This window comes from Martes martes, assembly GCF_963455335.1.
Source record: "Martes martes genome assembly, chromosome: 5".
NCBI lineage: Eukaryota > Metazoa > Chordata > Mammalia > Carnivora > Mustelidae > Martes > Martes martes.
The window spans coordinates 154,207,571-154,224,078 of record NC_137892.1 but is presented as its reverse complement, the minus strand read 5'-3'; the positions used below and the strand labels follow the sequence as shown (position 1 = coordinate 154,224,078).

The following is a 16,508-nucleotide window of genomic DNA, read 5'->3' as shown; positions in this document are numbered from 1 at the left end:
TGCTTCCTCTTCACGAAACCTTCCGTGATCCTTCCACTCGCTGCCCCTTCTTTTCAACCTCCCACAGGATTTGTACTCGCTTGCATCGTGTGTCATATTCTGGCCTAATAGTTATGTGGTCTTAGAAGGCACTACATGGTAGATCCCATGGGTGAAGGAAGGTTTAATTCCTTGGCTCCGGGTCCCAGCACAGTAAATGACTGAGAAACGACACCTGCTATGGCTAGCACAGATTCTTGCTGATGGCTGGAACTTAAAACACTTTAGTTAGTTATCATTTGGTACATAGATTACCCAGACCTTCCCCTTCTTTTTTGTCTTTCTTGTCCCTCCACAAGAGTTCCTGAGGCACGGTTTCCCTGTTTGCCCTTCTTCCTAAATCCGCACCTGAGGAGGTTTCTAGGAAGTCCTCACAGTGTGCGTGTTGCCACCTTAATGGTTTCGTGCTCTCCTTCCTCTCCAGACGGTACCTGAGGAAAAGGGGAGTGACGTGGAAGGCTGATTTTAAAATAAAGTTAAAGAAACGAACGGGTATATGTACACACATGCATATGTGTATATATACACACAGATGAAAAAAAAGATCTTTAGTCTTTAACAAAATGCTACATCTCTATTGACTGGTCTTGAAACCAAAGTCTGGTTCCGAGAAAGTGTAGATTTTTAAGAATGGGTGATCCTGCTTGAAATGTGTCATCTGTTTATGGAATATTATACCCTCTACCCATGCAAGGCTTCGCCCAGGGCAGGCATGGGACAGCAGTGAGACCTGGGTCCGCTGTCTTGTCCTGGCGTCTGGAGCATAAGTGGGAAACTGCTGTTGACTGTCCTGCATATAATCACAGGATTGGGGGCTTAGCACTCCTGCTTTGTAACCACAGCGCACGATGGTCTCCGGTGCCACAGAGGTGGATAAAGGGAACACAGGGGTCTGTAGGATAGGATCTTCTCAAAGATTAATTTTAACATTTTTTAAGGCCTCAAAAGATTTAAGAAAATAACAAGCATAGTGATGATCTTCTTATTCCATTTCTTGAAGTGTAAAGTGTTTTATTCCATTCCACTGTAGTGACACCCTAGAGTCAAGTGCTCAGGAGAGGGCCAGGCAGTGTCCAAGGTCACCAGTTTTCTATTTGTAAAATAAAGCCTCATAACTACATGGATTTGGTGAGCACCACAGTTTCCTAAACTTTTCTTTTTTTTTTTTTTTTCTTTCTCCTAAAGAATCATCACTTCAGGGTTGACTAGATTTTGAGATCCTGTAAAAAGATACGTCTGGATATATTTTCTGTAAAGCATTTTGGTTATTTGAGGAAGGCTTCCCCTCACATTTCTTTTAAAAATGTATTATTGTTTTTGTTAATTGCTACTGGTATTTACCTCCATGCAAAGTCACTTAAAGGACGAGAGCAAAGACACCCCCCCCCCCAGCATATTTCCAGAGTCTGGCCACAGGCTGGGTCTCCCCCAAGCCATCCAGGCTTTATCCCTTCCACAGCCGCTGACTTCGCTGTGACACAGCTTTCCAGTTGGGTGTCATTTGTCCCAAAGTCTGACCAGGTCAAATCCATACTGATTTCGGTGCGTGCGCACACACGTTGACTTACGGAGTTGTTCTTGTGTTCAGTCAAACTATACATTCATCTGTCACAATTCATTTTTAATTTCCTTTAAAGTCCTCTTTTGTAGCTTTTATTTATCAAGAAAGTGGGTGAAATAATTTTAAAATTCTGTCTTCTGACCCCTGTGATGTCTTAAGTGGTGACATTTTCAGTCTGTGTGACAGTGACACTGGTCTTCAGCGTTGGTAACTTGGGGTGTGGGGAGGGAGCCGTCCATCTTGAGAAGAGTGTCACTGGGAGCGACTCAGGTTTGGGACACTTTGAAAGCTGTGTGCGTGTGAGCGTGGTGTCCGCCCCGCAGGGAAGTGGGCGGGCACAGCGGAGGCACCCGCTCCTCGCGCCTGCGCACGGGGCTCCACTGCAACGGCGGGTCGGCAAGATGGCGCCCCCAGGACGGCTGGAGGATTCTTTGTGAGAGGTTCTGTCAAACCTGCCATGTCTCTCTTGTCCTTCAGACTCGCTGTCCGTCTCCAGTAACGATGCCAGCCCGCCGGCATCCGTGGCTTCTCTCCAGCCCCACATGATGGGGGCCCAGAGCTCCCCGGGCCCCAAGCGGCCGGGAAACACGCTGCGCAAGTGGCTGACGAGCCCGGTGCGGCGGCTGAGCAGCGGCAAGGCCGACGGGCACGTGAAGAAGCTGGCGCACAAGCACAAGAAGAGCAGGGAGGTCCGCAAGAGCGCCGACGCCGGCTCGCAGAAGGATTCGGACGACAGCGCGGCCACCCCGCAGGACGAGACCGTGGAAGAGGTCAGAGCCCTGCCGGGCTTGAGCCCGCTCACCGGGCAGGGTTGCCACCCACCAGGGTTGCTCCCGAAGTCGTAGGAAGGGTTGCGTCTCCCTGGGCCCCTGGGACTGGCTGCTCCTTAAATCCCTTGTTAGCAAACCGTTGGATTCGGTGGGGACAAGCTGTCCCCGTAGCAGCTCCGCCTTAACATGGTCAGGACCCGTGGTGGCTTCTGAGAAAAAGCTCAGAGGACAGTGAGCCTCTCCCCCCCGCCCAGGTATGGGCACCCCCAGGCCTGCTCCAGGAGGAAGGGGACACTGCTGCCGTAGTCCGCGCACCACAGACAAGCCAGGAGGTGCCCTTGGGGGCTGCGGAAGGTCTAAGCAGCCCCTAAACCCCCCAGGGGCAGCACTGTGTGGGGAAGCACCCACTTCAGACATGGAAGGCCGGGAGGAGTGTGTGTGCCTCCCGCCTCCCCCAGAGTCATACTTAACATCTGCCCTCAGTAGGAAACACCCAGTGAATTTGGTTCGCTGACCAGTAAACACTGGATTATTTCCATGTCATTACAGATGAATGTCTATCGGTCAGCCAGGAATTTTTTTAATTTCCTTTTTGTTTGGGGTGGGTAGCTTTAAACATACTGAAGGAACAGAATCCCTTCATGATCCCCAGGCTGGTTCTGTCCTGCTGGCGGTGTCAGTGAGGGATCCTTAGAGTTTTTAACTGAGATCACCCCCAGCCCCGCCTGCCCAGCTCCCTCAAAAAGAAAAAAGAGTGGATAAGATATGTGTCCTTTAATGTTTTGGGGGGACATGCATTTTCTGCTGCTTTTTTCCTGGGCCTATTTTGCCCTGGGTTTTCACTAGAGTATATGGTTTATTATGTTCTCATCTGTTTGTTTTCTACATCTGTGTCCTCTTAGTAGAAATAAAACAGACAATTTTTCTAAGAATGAAAGCAAAGGAAAATTGAGGTGAGACTAAATTCACATTCTTCCAAAGCATTTAGTTATATTATTCCTTATTGCATTTCAGTTTCAGTGAATTTTAGTCTAGCAAGTTACCAAAACTGAAAGTAGACCAAAGGAACTGAACTGACATGAAAGTTACTAATGGTTCAGAGTTTTAAACTGATCTGGGGTGGGGGGTTGGGAGTTGAAGATGAGAGGTGTTCAAAGCCTAATGGGTAATGTTGGCAGGCCCTTTCAGAAGACACATGTGGCGGCCCTTCCATCATCCATCGTCAGGCGAGATAGCTGGCTTGCAGGAAGGGAATGAGCAATTACTATCGGGGTGGAAAGAGTTTGCATTTGATTTGGCATCTCCATTCCTGTCCCGGCTATACTTTCCCATTTAACCCCTTTAGGGTTCATTTCTGTGAGCTGACCTTTACAGTTGGGCCTAGAATAAATGAGCAAACATTGGTTTGATTTCAGAGAGGCCGGAATGAGGGCCTGAGCAGTGGCACGCTCTCAAAGTCTTCATCGTCGGGCATGCAGAGCTGCGGAGAAGAAGAAGGGGAGGAGGGGGCCGATGCTGTGCCTCTCCCACCGCCCATGGCCATCCAGCAGCATAGCCTACTCCAGCCGGATTCGCAGGACGACAAGGTGAGGGGCCCCTGTCACTGCACCCTCGCCTCGTTGCTGCAGCTGGCAGCTCTGGGGCTGTGAACAACCACCTGGAAAATGTGCTACCCATTTTCTCCCCAAAAATATGAAGAACAAAGTCAATTTAGACCAGGCAGTAGGCCGACATGTGTAGTTTCTCACACAGGTACTTGAAAGCATTTTTAATAATGCTTTAGTAACTATTACTTTGAAAGTAACTGTATTTTCCGTTTACTGCGCCACCCGGGGTCCCTGAGAGAGGAGTCCGAGAAGTCATGCGCAGTCTTGGTGGTTGCATCCCTACGTGAACGTTAGGCCATCCTGCTCTCCCTTCAGGGTGTTTTTGCACACGGGCATTGTTTTCGGGTGGGATAGTACTGCTGTCCAGCATGCCTGATGTTAGTGTTTCGGATTAGCTGGGATGTGGGGATAGGTGTCGAGGTGTAGGGATCAGTTCAAAACCATAAATCTCCTCTTTGGATGCATGTGGAGGCTTCAAACCAGGCTTGGGTTTTTGTTTGTTTAGTTCTTACCTGATCTAAAACTATTCTGCACATCCCCGTTGCAGAGCGCTAAACTGTCCAAAAGAAACCTGGTAACTGGCTTGCACATTCTCTTGAATTCTGGCCCAGGTGTTGAAAACCATGCTATGAAGTCATCATTAGAAGGGTGCCTTGGGTTTTGGGGGTGGGGGCAGTAACTAAGCTTTCTGAATGAAAGAGTGTTTTCATCATTTTTGCCCATTCTTCCTCTTTTTCCTTCCCTGACTCCCTCCTCAGTGCTAACACGCTCACTTGTTGGATTACCCATGTTTTATGACTCCGCCCTGGCCCATTGATAGGCAGCTGTGAGGCTGAGACAAACCACGCCTTAGTCTTAACGTGGGTGACCACCTCCCAGCTCCTGGGAACCCGCCTCCTCCCCCGTGGTGGCACTGGGTACACAGAGCACCGCGGGGCTTGCCTGCAGGACGTGGCTTGGGTTAGAGACTGGAGTTTGGGGACATGTGAGGTGCAGGCCAGCCGCTCTGGGAGCTGAGGTGAGGTGACAGAGGGCCTTACCCCCTGCACAGAGCAGACTTGCCAGGAAAGGGGAATGTGTCATTTCTCAGACAATTCCTAAACTGTTTTGTGGCACCCCAAGCTGTACCTTCCTTGAAAGCAGGAAACTGAAATTTTCGTAAATCTGGATGGTTAGCTGAAGTGAGATGTGGGGCCTGGTTGACTTATTCCCCCAGTAAGAGTATTTTTCTCCATTTCAGGACTGTATTACACTGTGTACTTCAGTGCGTTGAAATCATTTATTGGTTATCATGTTACCTCATTGGGTATTATCCGTAGCAGTTCTTCATTTATAAAAATCTGTAGTGATATTCCCAGAGAGTTTATTATCTTGTGACTAATATTTTGTTTTGTTCTGTTTTCTCTTTTTGTAAACTTTCACTGCAGCATTACGTTGATTTGTGTTCTGTGTCTGTTTTGGCTCAGTTTCCTTACCTCTCCATTTGAATTTTTTTCTTGTTTTCTTCACCCCATACTCCAGATTTCATTAGACCAAACCAACATTTGTTTTGCAAATCACATATCTGGATCCACACATGTAAAAGCCTCGTTGTGAATGTATAAATCCGTATCTGTCTCCTGTGAGAAATGCATCGTTAGGACAGCTAGCCGTGTGTCGCATGCATCTCTGCTGTCCTTAATATGAAGCAAGGTTCATATTATGCCCCTCTTCTAGTTTCCAGTTAATCAATGGCACAAGTAATCTGCAAACACACTGTGTTTGCTAATTACTGAAACTTGAACTCAGCAGCCCCTCCCTCAAATTCCTTACCTGTCAACCCCTGTACACCCTGATTCTAGCCGTAAATGGCATCTCATAGCTTGTGAGGCCACAGATCTTCTGTACTCTGCACTAATCATTGGGGAAATGGATGGCACAGAAAATGGTGAGCTTGTCCCCCCTCTTCCCTGTCTGGTCAGTGCACCCCCGGTTCCTTTCCTTTTCTTTCTTGTTTCTTTCTGTTGACCCCATAAACACAGGAGAGCCATTTTTACTATCCTGTTTGGTTTCCTGATTATTTAAGGATCACTCATTAGACCCCCAGCCTTTCATTCTTACATTGATCAGATTCTGTATTTTTCCCTGCTTAGCCACTCGCCTAGCTGGCAGTTGCAAAAGTTACAGTTAGCAACCTCCCACACCCAGTCACCTCTTTGAAAAGCATTCGGATGTTACATGACTGAGGATGAAAAACAGACTTTGTCTGCTTTCCACATGTATCCCAGACAGGTTTTATTTAGTATTTCGTGTCAGAATATTGTAAATTTAAAAAGATGACTTTAAATAAATGCAAACAAAGACAAACTTGTGGTCTTTTTGTCTGGAATTACTTTGAAAAAGAGATTGAGCTTGCAGGAGAATTTGCTGTCCGTCCAGCTACTAACATGAAGCATTCCCCCTCCCCCTTCTCTTTCTCTTCACTTCTTCCGTAGGCCTCTTCTCGGTTATTAGTCCGCCCCACCAGCTCCGAAACTCCGAGTGCAGCCGAGCTCGTGAGTGCAATTGAAGAACTCGTGAAAAGCAAGATGGTAAGGCTTCCCACAGACAGTCTGTTTGGAAGCTGCCGTAGAGGCTGCTTGCAGACGGATGTGCCCCCGTTCACGTCATGCTCCCATCCGCACAGTGTGCCTGCAGGGGTTCCCAGGGGGAGTCCCCAGGACCACCCTCACTCCTGACCAGCTGCACGTAGTACCCAGCATCACCCTCAGGTTCAAGAATTTGCGTGAAGGACTCCTAGAACTCAGAAAAGGTGTGATAGCCCGAGTTGTGGTTTCTACTGTGAAAGGACAGATTAAAATCAGCCAGGGAACAGGTGCATGGAGCAGGGTGCAGGAAGACTCCAGGGTCAAGCATCCAGTTGTGGAAAGCACAGACTTCTCCTGACAACGATGTGTGACATCATTTTATGTCACATATGTAGAGTCTGCCCAACAGGGGACACTAACTGAGCCTTGGTGTTCAGCGTTTTTATTTGATTCCAGTCACATACACAGGATTGACTGCTGGCATGGCTCCTCTTTGTCTCCTACCCTTCCAGAAATCCAGATACCACATGGCCCAGAGCCCCTACCAAGAGTGGCACTGTTGACCTGGACTGTCTGTTGTGGCCCAAGGCCCCTAGGTAAATAGACAGGTCCATCAGGCAGGACATCCCAGGGGTTAGAGGCACCTTCCAGGAGCCAGGACGAATCCGTTCTTGCACCTACATTGACTGCAGAGCTGACAGCATTTTAGCAGGTGTGGTCAATTCCACTCAGGTCCTCAGGTGTGCCCATGGTCAATGGCAGGCACACATGGGTTGATAGTTCCTTTCACTGTCTCCGAGATCTTTCATTTGGATTTACAATGTATTACTTAACATCTTTTAAGTCACCCCGCCGGAAATAAAAGCCCTCAGCCTCTCCCACCAGTCCGTCTTCCAGAGGTAACCACTGTGATCAGTATGTTTCCCTCAAGACATTTTCTTTGCAGGGTGCAAACATTTATGGGGTGGGGGAGGGTGCTTGTCCATGCTCTGTTTTTCAAAAAGGATTCATTCTGTTTTTAATATTCTAAGACTTAATAAATCTTGAGGAGTTTCTCACATCAGTACTTAAGGTTTACCTCGTTCCTTGTAATATCTCTGTACGGTAGTCCATTGGGTGGATGCAGTGATAATCTACTGAGGGATTCTTTTATAGTGGGCACTATTCTGTGTCTGTATTAACTTAGTAGGAGCCCAGTGAGGTAAGTACATATTACTGTCATTTTATCTTATAGATGACAGAACTGAAGCCACAGAGTTTAAAAACTTAACCAGCCAGTAAGGGGCAGAGACCTGATTATACTATATAATTTATTTAAACAAATTCATAACAATAATATATACATGTGTGTGTGTAAAGTTGTGTTCAGTTTTACACCATGGTAAACCTCCATGTTGGTTAAATGTGTGTGGTTAGATCTGTAGGGTAAATTTCTAGCACTGGAATTGCCAGATCGAAGAATATACTTTTTCAAGGAAATTTATCTTCCTTCCTTTAGGTATTAACTGGGTAATGTTACATCATCCCCATTTCTTCTACCATAGGTTCTAATCAGTCATCTGATTTTTTTTTTAATCATCTGATCATTCTAACCATCAGAGACAGCCAGAAAACTGTCAGCCTGTCTGTATGTGAATACCACTGACCCTGGACACATGAAACAGACTGGAATTTACCATATTTGCTATGCAACTGTGGTTGATTCAGTCAAGTGGGAATTGTATCAAGGAAAATTCAGACTGTTTCACTGTGCCATAACTGGAATTTCTTCCCAGGTAGTCATGTTCTGAAAGCGACATGATGGGCTTGGAAGTTAGGAAAGTTGCTAGTACTTGGTAGAAAACCCCAAGAACTTGACTCTACTGGTCAAGAGTTTAGGATCGTTTCAGTTTGAACTGAGCTAAACCGCATCCCGGCAGTCTCTTTGAGACAGCTTGATTGATGGTCTAAACAAAGGGTACTTAAATTGTACCCTGTGAGCTTTCAAGCATCTTTAAACATCTTAAAAACAGTCATTTATACTCCTCAATTATATGATCATTAAAATCATTCTGTCTAATAATTGAATAGTTTTCCCAAGCAAGGTTATGAGGTGGCCTTTGTCAGCCTTCTCGTCGTCATTCTGTGTTGGAACTGCATTCCATTTGAAGTGGGCTGCGATTCATTTGTCGTTAATTCACATAGTCTTGAAATGGAGAGGAGTTCTAGGATGTGGTTTCTTTCAGCTCTTACTGCTTCATTCCTTCCTGTCATTTCCAAGGCATTAAACTTTACCAGTTGAAACTCAATTCTTTCTACTCAGTTTTCTCCTTCAGTTAACAGGAACAAAGCTCTTGCCGTCACGGAAAGAGCATACATTCATGTTCAGACACTGCTACTTACACTTGGGCTCTCCGAGCCTGTGTCCTTCAGCTGTAAACTCAGCATAAGGACTGTTTGCTCAGCTCCCCGCCAGGTTCCATCCACGTGGGTAGTCACAAGTGCTTGCCTTCCTGTTGGAGGACCGTGTTTATGCTGTTCATGACGGACTCATCCCATTCTCACTGTCCATGGAATATAATCTAGATTCTGCCCTCTTTCTGGCTCAAGGGAAACATTGCTCTGTGTTGATTTCCTGTCACTAATCCTCTGATGTCAGAGGAGAACTGCTTTTTGTCAGTGAAAACTCTGAATCATTTTAATATCCTTTCACCTGTTCTATGCATGTGAACTGGGGTCACGTACTGCAGCACGTTTACCATGTGCTGTAGATCCCTGGTCATCCACGCTCATTTTCTTGTGGATGACCTCTCAGGCTGAGTTGGTTGTCCTTCAGAAGCTACATACTAACTTACTGGCCTGGGAAGAAGTTGTTCAACTGTTACACAGTGTGGTATTCGGGGAATTGAACCTCCTAACCCTAAATCCTGCAGAGTCGATCCGAAAAATAAAACCACCCTGGAAACTATTTCACTCTTCTCCCTGACCTCCACATCCTGGGTCCAGGCGGTGTGGGAAACATGGTGCGTCTTTCCTGGGCACTGGCAGCGCACAGCTACTGTGACCATTTGCGCTTGACTTTGGGGTTTTCTCTTCTTCGTTGATCTAAATATAAAGGAAGACACGAGAAAGAGTAAAAAATGAATAAACATCTATCTCAAGATACTAGAAAAACAACAGAAATAATGAGTTAAGAAATAGAAAAATGGAATAAATAAAACCAAAACTTGTTATTTGAAGAAGTAATAAACATCAGGTAATCTCAGAAAATAGAAGGGGAAGCACAAATTCACAAAACAAGAATTATAAGGGAGGGGCCAACTAAGGAAATTAAACATTATAACACTTTTTGTTGAGGTCTTTGAAAATACATTGGAGAATCTGGATGAAATGAGCAGTTTATCAAATGAGTTAGTTTACCAAAACTAACCTTAGAAGAGATGGATTATCTCTGCAGACCTGTCCTCATCCAAGGAATAAAGTTGACAGAAACCTGCCCACAGAATACCACCAAACCCAGAGGACTTCACAAGAAATTCACCTGAATCTGTGAAGTCCCAGGAATTCTGGTTCCGCAAGGCTTGTCCGGTGGAAGCCTTTCCTCGCCCTCGATAGCTGCCCAGCAGGGTCCACGCCTCCCGTCTCCACCCTTGGCCGTCCAGACAGCCATTCTGCCAGCCGAACACCAGGGCTTCACTGATACCAACCGTGTCCACTGCTTGGCCTCCTTGCACGCTGCTCTGTGTGAAGGGACATCAGGAGACATCTTCTCTATTTTCTTTCTTTTTTATCACCATTGAAATGAACAGAACTGAATCTAACAAGCATCAGCTGTTTCCTCGTAAATCTAGACCAGAGACGGTGCATAGAGTCCTTCCCTCCAGCTCCAGACTCCAGCCTCCCCTGGAGGAGTTCCGTGATAGATGAACGCAGAGCAAGCCCGCGGCTTCCTGCAAAGTGCTTGCTTCCAGTAAAGGCCAATAGCTAATTATTTCAAAAACAGAGTGCTGTTTTCTCATTGAACGCTGTTCCCTATTTGTCACAAATAAGTGCAGCAGTTAGTGTGTTTCCACAGCTCCGTGGGTTTGGTGAACAAAACTACGTTCACAGACTTTGTGTCCTCACGGCTGGGCTCAGTGATGAGGTCAGCCTTGGTCTGTTACTCTTAAGGGGAAAAAAAATGGGACGAGCATTAGGAGTTTTGATTTGATGCAGAATATGAAGTGTTCCTGCAGTTCGGATTGAGCTCTTTGTTGGAAGATAAGTTAATCACATTTTCCCAGCTCCCGTCTAGATAAATACTTCTTGATCATCCCTGTATACCCAGCTGGGTGCTTTAGAAATTTCGATAGTATGATAACCCACACCTGTTGGAGCTTTGGGACTTCAGGTTAAAAAGCATAGTTAATATGTACTGACTAGAAAGTAAGCAGTCACTTATAATATTAGTCCAGGGACAGAAGTCAAAAATCATCTTAGATATGTTGAACACCTGCAAAGCTTCATTCAAGGTTCTACACAGACTTCAGCACTAACGACAGTCACTCGTGGAAACTAAACTCCAGCGGAGGAGAGGGAGTTAGGATACCTCATTGAGGCAGCATGACAACTGCTTCCCACGGAAGAGAAGAAGGATGTGATGAGTGTCCAGAGATAGAGTTCCATTCAGCTGGGCAGTGTATGTGCACTGAATGCAGAATCGAGGCTTCACGGATAATCAAGAACAGCCCCCACGCTGTCTAAAATAGAGATGGCCCACACTGCTGCGTAGCCCACCAGCTGGAGACACAGGTGATGTGCCTGGGGTAGGCTGGCCTGATGGAGGAGGTTCTTCACACTTCTGAAATGGTTCTGCCATCTCATAACTGCGGAAAAATGGCTCTGTGTAGAATACCTGCTACATCCAGAAATGGAGGCAGTGCTGTGATGGAAACAAGTTGGGCTATTTCTAATTATCTGGTGAAAAGGAATAGAATTTATTAATGCATGTAAATTCACTGTCCTTTTTGCCTTACCTCATTTATCCAGCTTCTCTTGCTCAATATTTGTGTTAATAGGTGGGGGTTTTGTTATGAAATACCATGTAATATCACAAACATAGATCTTCTGATTTTACCATCAGGCCTTTTGTCTTTTCTGACTTACAAGGTTTCCTAATTCTAACTGCAGCCTCCTGGACCATAGGCAGGAAACGTGACTGCTGGTCTGGTTTTCTTTCAGGCACTGGAGGATCGTCCCAGCTCGCTCCTTGTTGACCAGGGAGACAGTAGCAGCCCCTCCTTCAACCCTTCAGACAACTCCCTCCTGTCCTCCTCCTCGCCCATTGATGAGATGGAAGAAAGAAAATCCAGCTCCCTAAAGAGACGGCAGTAAGACACGTTTCCATGTCTGCATTGGTCACATTTTCTCCTGTCTCTGTCACCTTCACACGTAACAGGGATCCGTCTCTGGATCAGTGCGACAGGGAGCTCCAAGGTCGCTCCTGGAGTAGTTGTATAGGTCTTTGAGAATCTCTCAGAGCCTCACAAGGGTGCAGGAAGTCATAGCTGCAGAGTTTTCTTTTTTAAGAGTTTGGAAATCATTTATTTTATTTTATTATTTTTTTATGTTTATGTTATTTGTTTGAGTAAGCTCTACACCAAACATGGGGCTCGAACTCAGAACTCCAAGATCAAGAGGGCCTGCTCTACTGACTGAGCCAGCCAGGCGCCTCCCCCCGCCGTAGCTGCAGTTTTGGGTATTTATGTTATGCTTTATTTATAAATAAGAATGATACAAGAATTTCTTCTATCACTTCTAGTGAGAAACTCCTGTGCTTTATATTACATATGACTTGTGAAGGAAAGAAGGCAACATAAAATCAGATCAAGTCCTGAACCTTGAATATTTTTTTAACATAACCTTAGTGATAATGTTTCTCAGTTCCAGTAAAGCTGCTTATGGTGAAAAGGAGAATCCTGAGAAATATTACAAAAGGTTTTAACCTTGCCTTCAGAGAAGAGGAAATTCTTGTGTGAGGGCAGAGACTCGGTTTTCCTGAGTGCTCTGTGGAGCACTCTAGATCCGAGAATGATGGCCGCTCTCGGGAGAGGCCCAGCCTGTGGGGGCTGAATGAATGATGAGCAGACCAACAGACCTTTCCAGGCCAGCTGAGGTGGTATGCTCTTTTGATCAACTAATTGTCTTATCTTATCAGAGAGGCCTTGCAAACAGTTGTGAGCCTTCAGGCTCCCACTTTTGGCTCGGTGATCAGACCCAAAGCGTTAAACATCTGAGTTAAAGTTTTTTCTTGTAGGTCCAGTGAAGCTTAAAATGATGTAATCATTTAAAAACAAAACAAACTTCCTTTAATGTCATGCCTTTATGTAGAAAAATTATGTCTAAGTCTCTCTTGATTGTCTATATATGTGATCAGAGTCCCCAGCTCTTGGGGGTTATGTACATGAACCTGTAAGTGATTTGGGACATTCAGGAATTGGAGACCCAGTTGTGCAAGTTTGATAAATTACAGGACAGTCCCAGTGGGAGTCTCACCTGACAAAAGCAAAGTGCTGAAGAACTCGTTCAGGAAATAAGACGAGTTTGGATTGTAAACACTCGTTTTTCTCTCTTTCCAGCTATGTTTTGCAAGAACTGGTGGAGACAGAGCGTGACTATGTGCGGGACCTCGGCTGTGTGGTTGAGGTATGTTTTCAGAGATTTAATGACCTGGATCAGCCCTAAGAGTTGTCAAGGGAGTATCATGTTTGACAGTTTAACACTGATACCTTCTCAAAAGCTTTAAAAACATTTTGACATCCTTTCCCCCAAAAGAAAACCAAGTTTCAGGAAAATGAAATTTAGCCAATCACCTTCATCTGTATTCACTTTTAAATGCTTCTTTTTCACATAGTGTATCTTTGACATAATTACTTTTTTTTTTACAATTAAGTTTTTAAATTATATCCAGCTATTGTATTTATGACATGGGAATCTTGCTTTTGAATATTTACAAACATGGATATCATCGCAGAATTGAGGAACGTCATTGGTCGAAGAAGTCCAGTGTGACTAGCTGTGGCATCAGTTCGATCCTGAATCCACCTGGGTTCAGAGCTGGCCTGTGGCTACAGTAGGCCATCTGCTTATACTTTCCCCAGAACAAATACATCACCATATTCATGGCCGAGAAGTTGCTATGCATGGTGTAGCTGTAACAAAACCGTGGTCTTTCACACAGCAACAAGGCATCAAGTGATGCTTTGTGAAAAAGCATCACTTAATCCGGTCATTCAGGTCCAGGGCATAATCTTATTTATAAACTCAACTCATCAAAAAGCAGTTTTTATGGTATACAGTTTTACCACTTCTTTGGCTTCATAAATTTATTTAAGACAGTACTTTGGGGATGTTCATTCCATTAAAAGTAACAGCATTCACAGTTAAGTGTGCAGCAAAAGATTTAGCATGCTTGTTGTATCTGCAATATAAGTCACTTGAATTACTTAAGAGATAAGTGTGTATAGGCTGAATCGCACTCGAGAAGCTGAAATGACATTTTAGCAACATACTTAATCAAGTGTTATTTAAAAATCCACTTATGGAAAGAATACTGTTAAATTCTTATTTAACAAATTATGTAAATAATCCAAAAAGAAAAGGAAATCTGTTTATATTATGCTAGGAACAGAGAAAATATATTTCTGGCCAAACATTTAATGTTTACAAGCTGATAAGATGATTTGTTTTATGAAACCGTTTACATTTAAATGTCTTCAGTTCCTTAGAAGACTTTGGATCTACGAATGCCACACAGTCCAAGGAGAGAAAGTCATGGCAGTGTGTATGGTGGGACATTTCAAGTGCCAGGCAGGACTCTTTTCCTGCATAGCTTTTGTTTGTTTTTAAAGAAATACTGGGTTTTAAGACAGTTGTATATGTCTGTGTTTTTCTTTATGACTGTTAGTCCGTAAATCATTACTTGATCAAGATATGTTCAGTGAAGCAAAGTTATTTTTAAATATTCAATTCTAGGGCTACATGGCTCTTATGAAAGAAGATGGTGTTCCTGATGACATGAAAGGAAAGGACAAGATTGTATTTGGCAACATCCATCAGATTTATGACTGGCACAGAGAGTACGTAAGACACTTGCCATGTGTGATGGTGTACACAGCATCACCACTTGCTAAACTGCCTGTGGCAGGCAAATGGTAAAGGATGTGCAGTGGTTCGTGTCCTTTTATTACCTGTGTGGCCTCCCAGAGGCAACTGGTACAGAGGAAGTATTGATAAGGGCACCTGGGTGGCTCAGGCGGTTAAGCATCCAACTTTCGATTTCAGCTCAGGTCATGATCTCAGGGTCCTGGGCTTGAGCCCTGCGTCAGGCTTCATGCTCAGTGCAGTCTGCTTGAAATTCTCTCTCCTTCTGCCCCTCCCCCTCCTGGTACACACTCTCTAAAATGAATAAGTAAATCTTAAAAAAAGAAAGAAAGAAAGAAATTCTGATGTGCCAAGGAGTTTTGTGGTAGCATGTCATGGCAGGGGGAGGAGTCGGTTCTGCTTGCTGGTGCATCCAAGGAGTGCCTGTGGGGATGGCTGGAAGCACCAGCACCAAGCCTGACAGCCTGGGTTCAGAGCCCAGTCCTGGCCTTGAGCCACTTGCTTCCCTTCTCCGGGCCTCCGTTCTCCACCTACACAATGTGGGTCACAGTCTTACCCACCCCTCATGGGGTTTTTCATGAAGAGAGACTGAGTTAATACATGCGAAGCACTTAGAACACCATCTGTGTAGAGTAAGCATCAGTAAATGTTTCTAATTAGAACTGCAGCCACCTCTTGAATAAATACAAATTACTGTTAGATTTAAAGATACTATTTTTTCTAACAATTGTAATGAAAAAAGCAGACATGACTGCGCCCAAAACATTGGACCCCAGCACCTTGTCACACCCGTCCTAATAAGGAGATTCATATGGAGGCTGGTGCTACAGCACATAGGCCCCTTCAGGTCACCTTACTATGAATTTAAAAGACTGTAATCATCTGCGGATTGCTTAATGCCAGCCACTGATATTGTTGTGGAGTATTGCAGCAGCCCTGATCTGTTCCCATGACCTGCACAGGCTACCTGCTTTACTGTCTTTATGTGCATCGCTGTCCCCTTGGCCTGGAGAGTGCTCCCATCCCCCTTGAAAGCCCAGGTCAAATTATCACTCTCCGTTAGACCTCATCACTCCAAGCAGACGTGCTCTGTTCTCCTTGCACTTAGCATACATAAATGTGCTTTTGAAACTAAAATACTGTGCCGATATGAGGAGTTATCAGAGTGTGTGTATAGTAGTGTTTTATTATTTCTAAATTCATCTGTCCTTAAAGAATGTAAAACCCTTGAACCCAGATACAGGGTCATCATTTTCATATCCCCCTAATGTCTAATTCAGTCGACTCACAGGTAAGTGAATGGCCACTTGCAGTCACAGCATAACTGATCGCTCTATTGATGATAGACTTCCCAAGAACCTACAGTGAACCTGATTTTAGAAAGGGGATATTTGGTGCTCCTCTGTAGTCTGCCACCCCTGAGTCTGGCTGTGAAGCCGTGATGGGAAAGAGAGAACAACACAGTACTCCTGGGATGACCAGACAGAGAAGTTGCCCCTGAAGATAGGGCCCGCACAGTGTGTGCACAGCTGTAATTAAACCCCAAGTGCTAGAAAATTCAACATGGCCTTAATAGATATGTTGGTTTGTGGGTTAATAAAATACCAGACATAAATGTCAACGTGGGTAAGTACTAACTAAGGGGGGCATGCGTCTTCGAGACTGCAGCCCGGAAGAGCTAGAGTGCTTGTCCGCAGCCCTTGTATTGCTGTGGTCATACCCGATTTCCGTCTCTAATGGGAGCTGCTATACATAACCTAGAGGTTACTTTGAATGATATTTGGGAAAATGTTATAAAACTGGCACAGGTAACATATTCAGTATTTTATATCGATTATTCAAT

At 44.9% G+C, this 16,508-nt stretch overlaps 1 protein-coding gene across 1 annotated transcript in view; it reads left to right on the top strand.

Moving 5' to 3' along the window:
• TRIO (trio Rho guanine nucleotide exchange factor) overlaps positions 1-16,508 on the top strand; it is a gene marked incomplete at its 5' end in the record, with an annotated part of 348,026 nt that overhangs the window by 304,472 nt on the left and 27,046 nt on the right. Inside the window, 6 exons of the mRNA XM_080803936.1 lie at positions 2,078-2,370; positions 3,786-3,956; positions 6,452-6,547; positions 11,744-11,892; positions 13,141-13,207; positions 14,537-14,640. Of these exons, the coding sequence (XP_080660062.1) occupies positions 2,078-2,370; positions 3,786-3,956; positions 6,452-6,547; positions 11,744-11,892; positions 13,141-13,207; positions 14,537-14,640 (880 nt within the window). The remainder of the gene's footprint in view (positions 1-2,077; positions 2,371-3,785; positions 3,957-6,451; positions 6,548-11,743; positions 11,893-13,140; positions 13,208-14,536; positions 14,641-16,508) is intronic.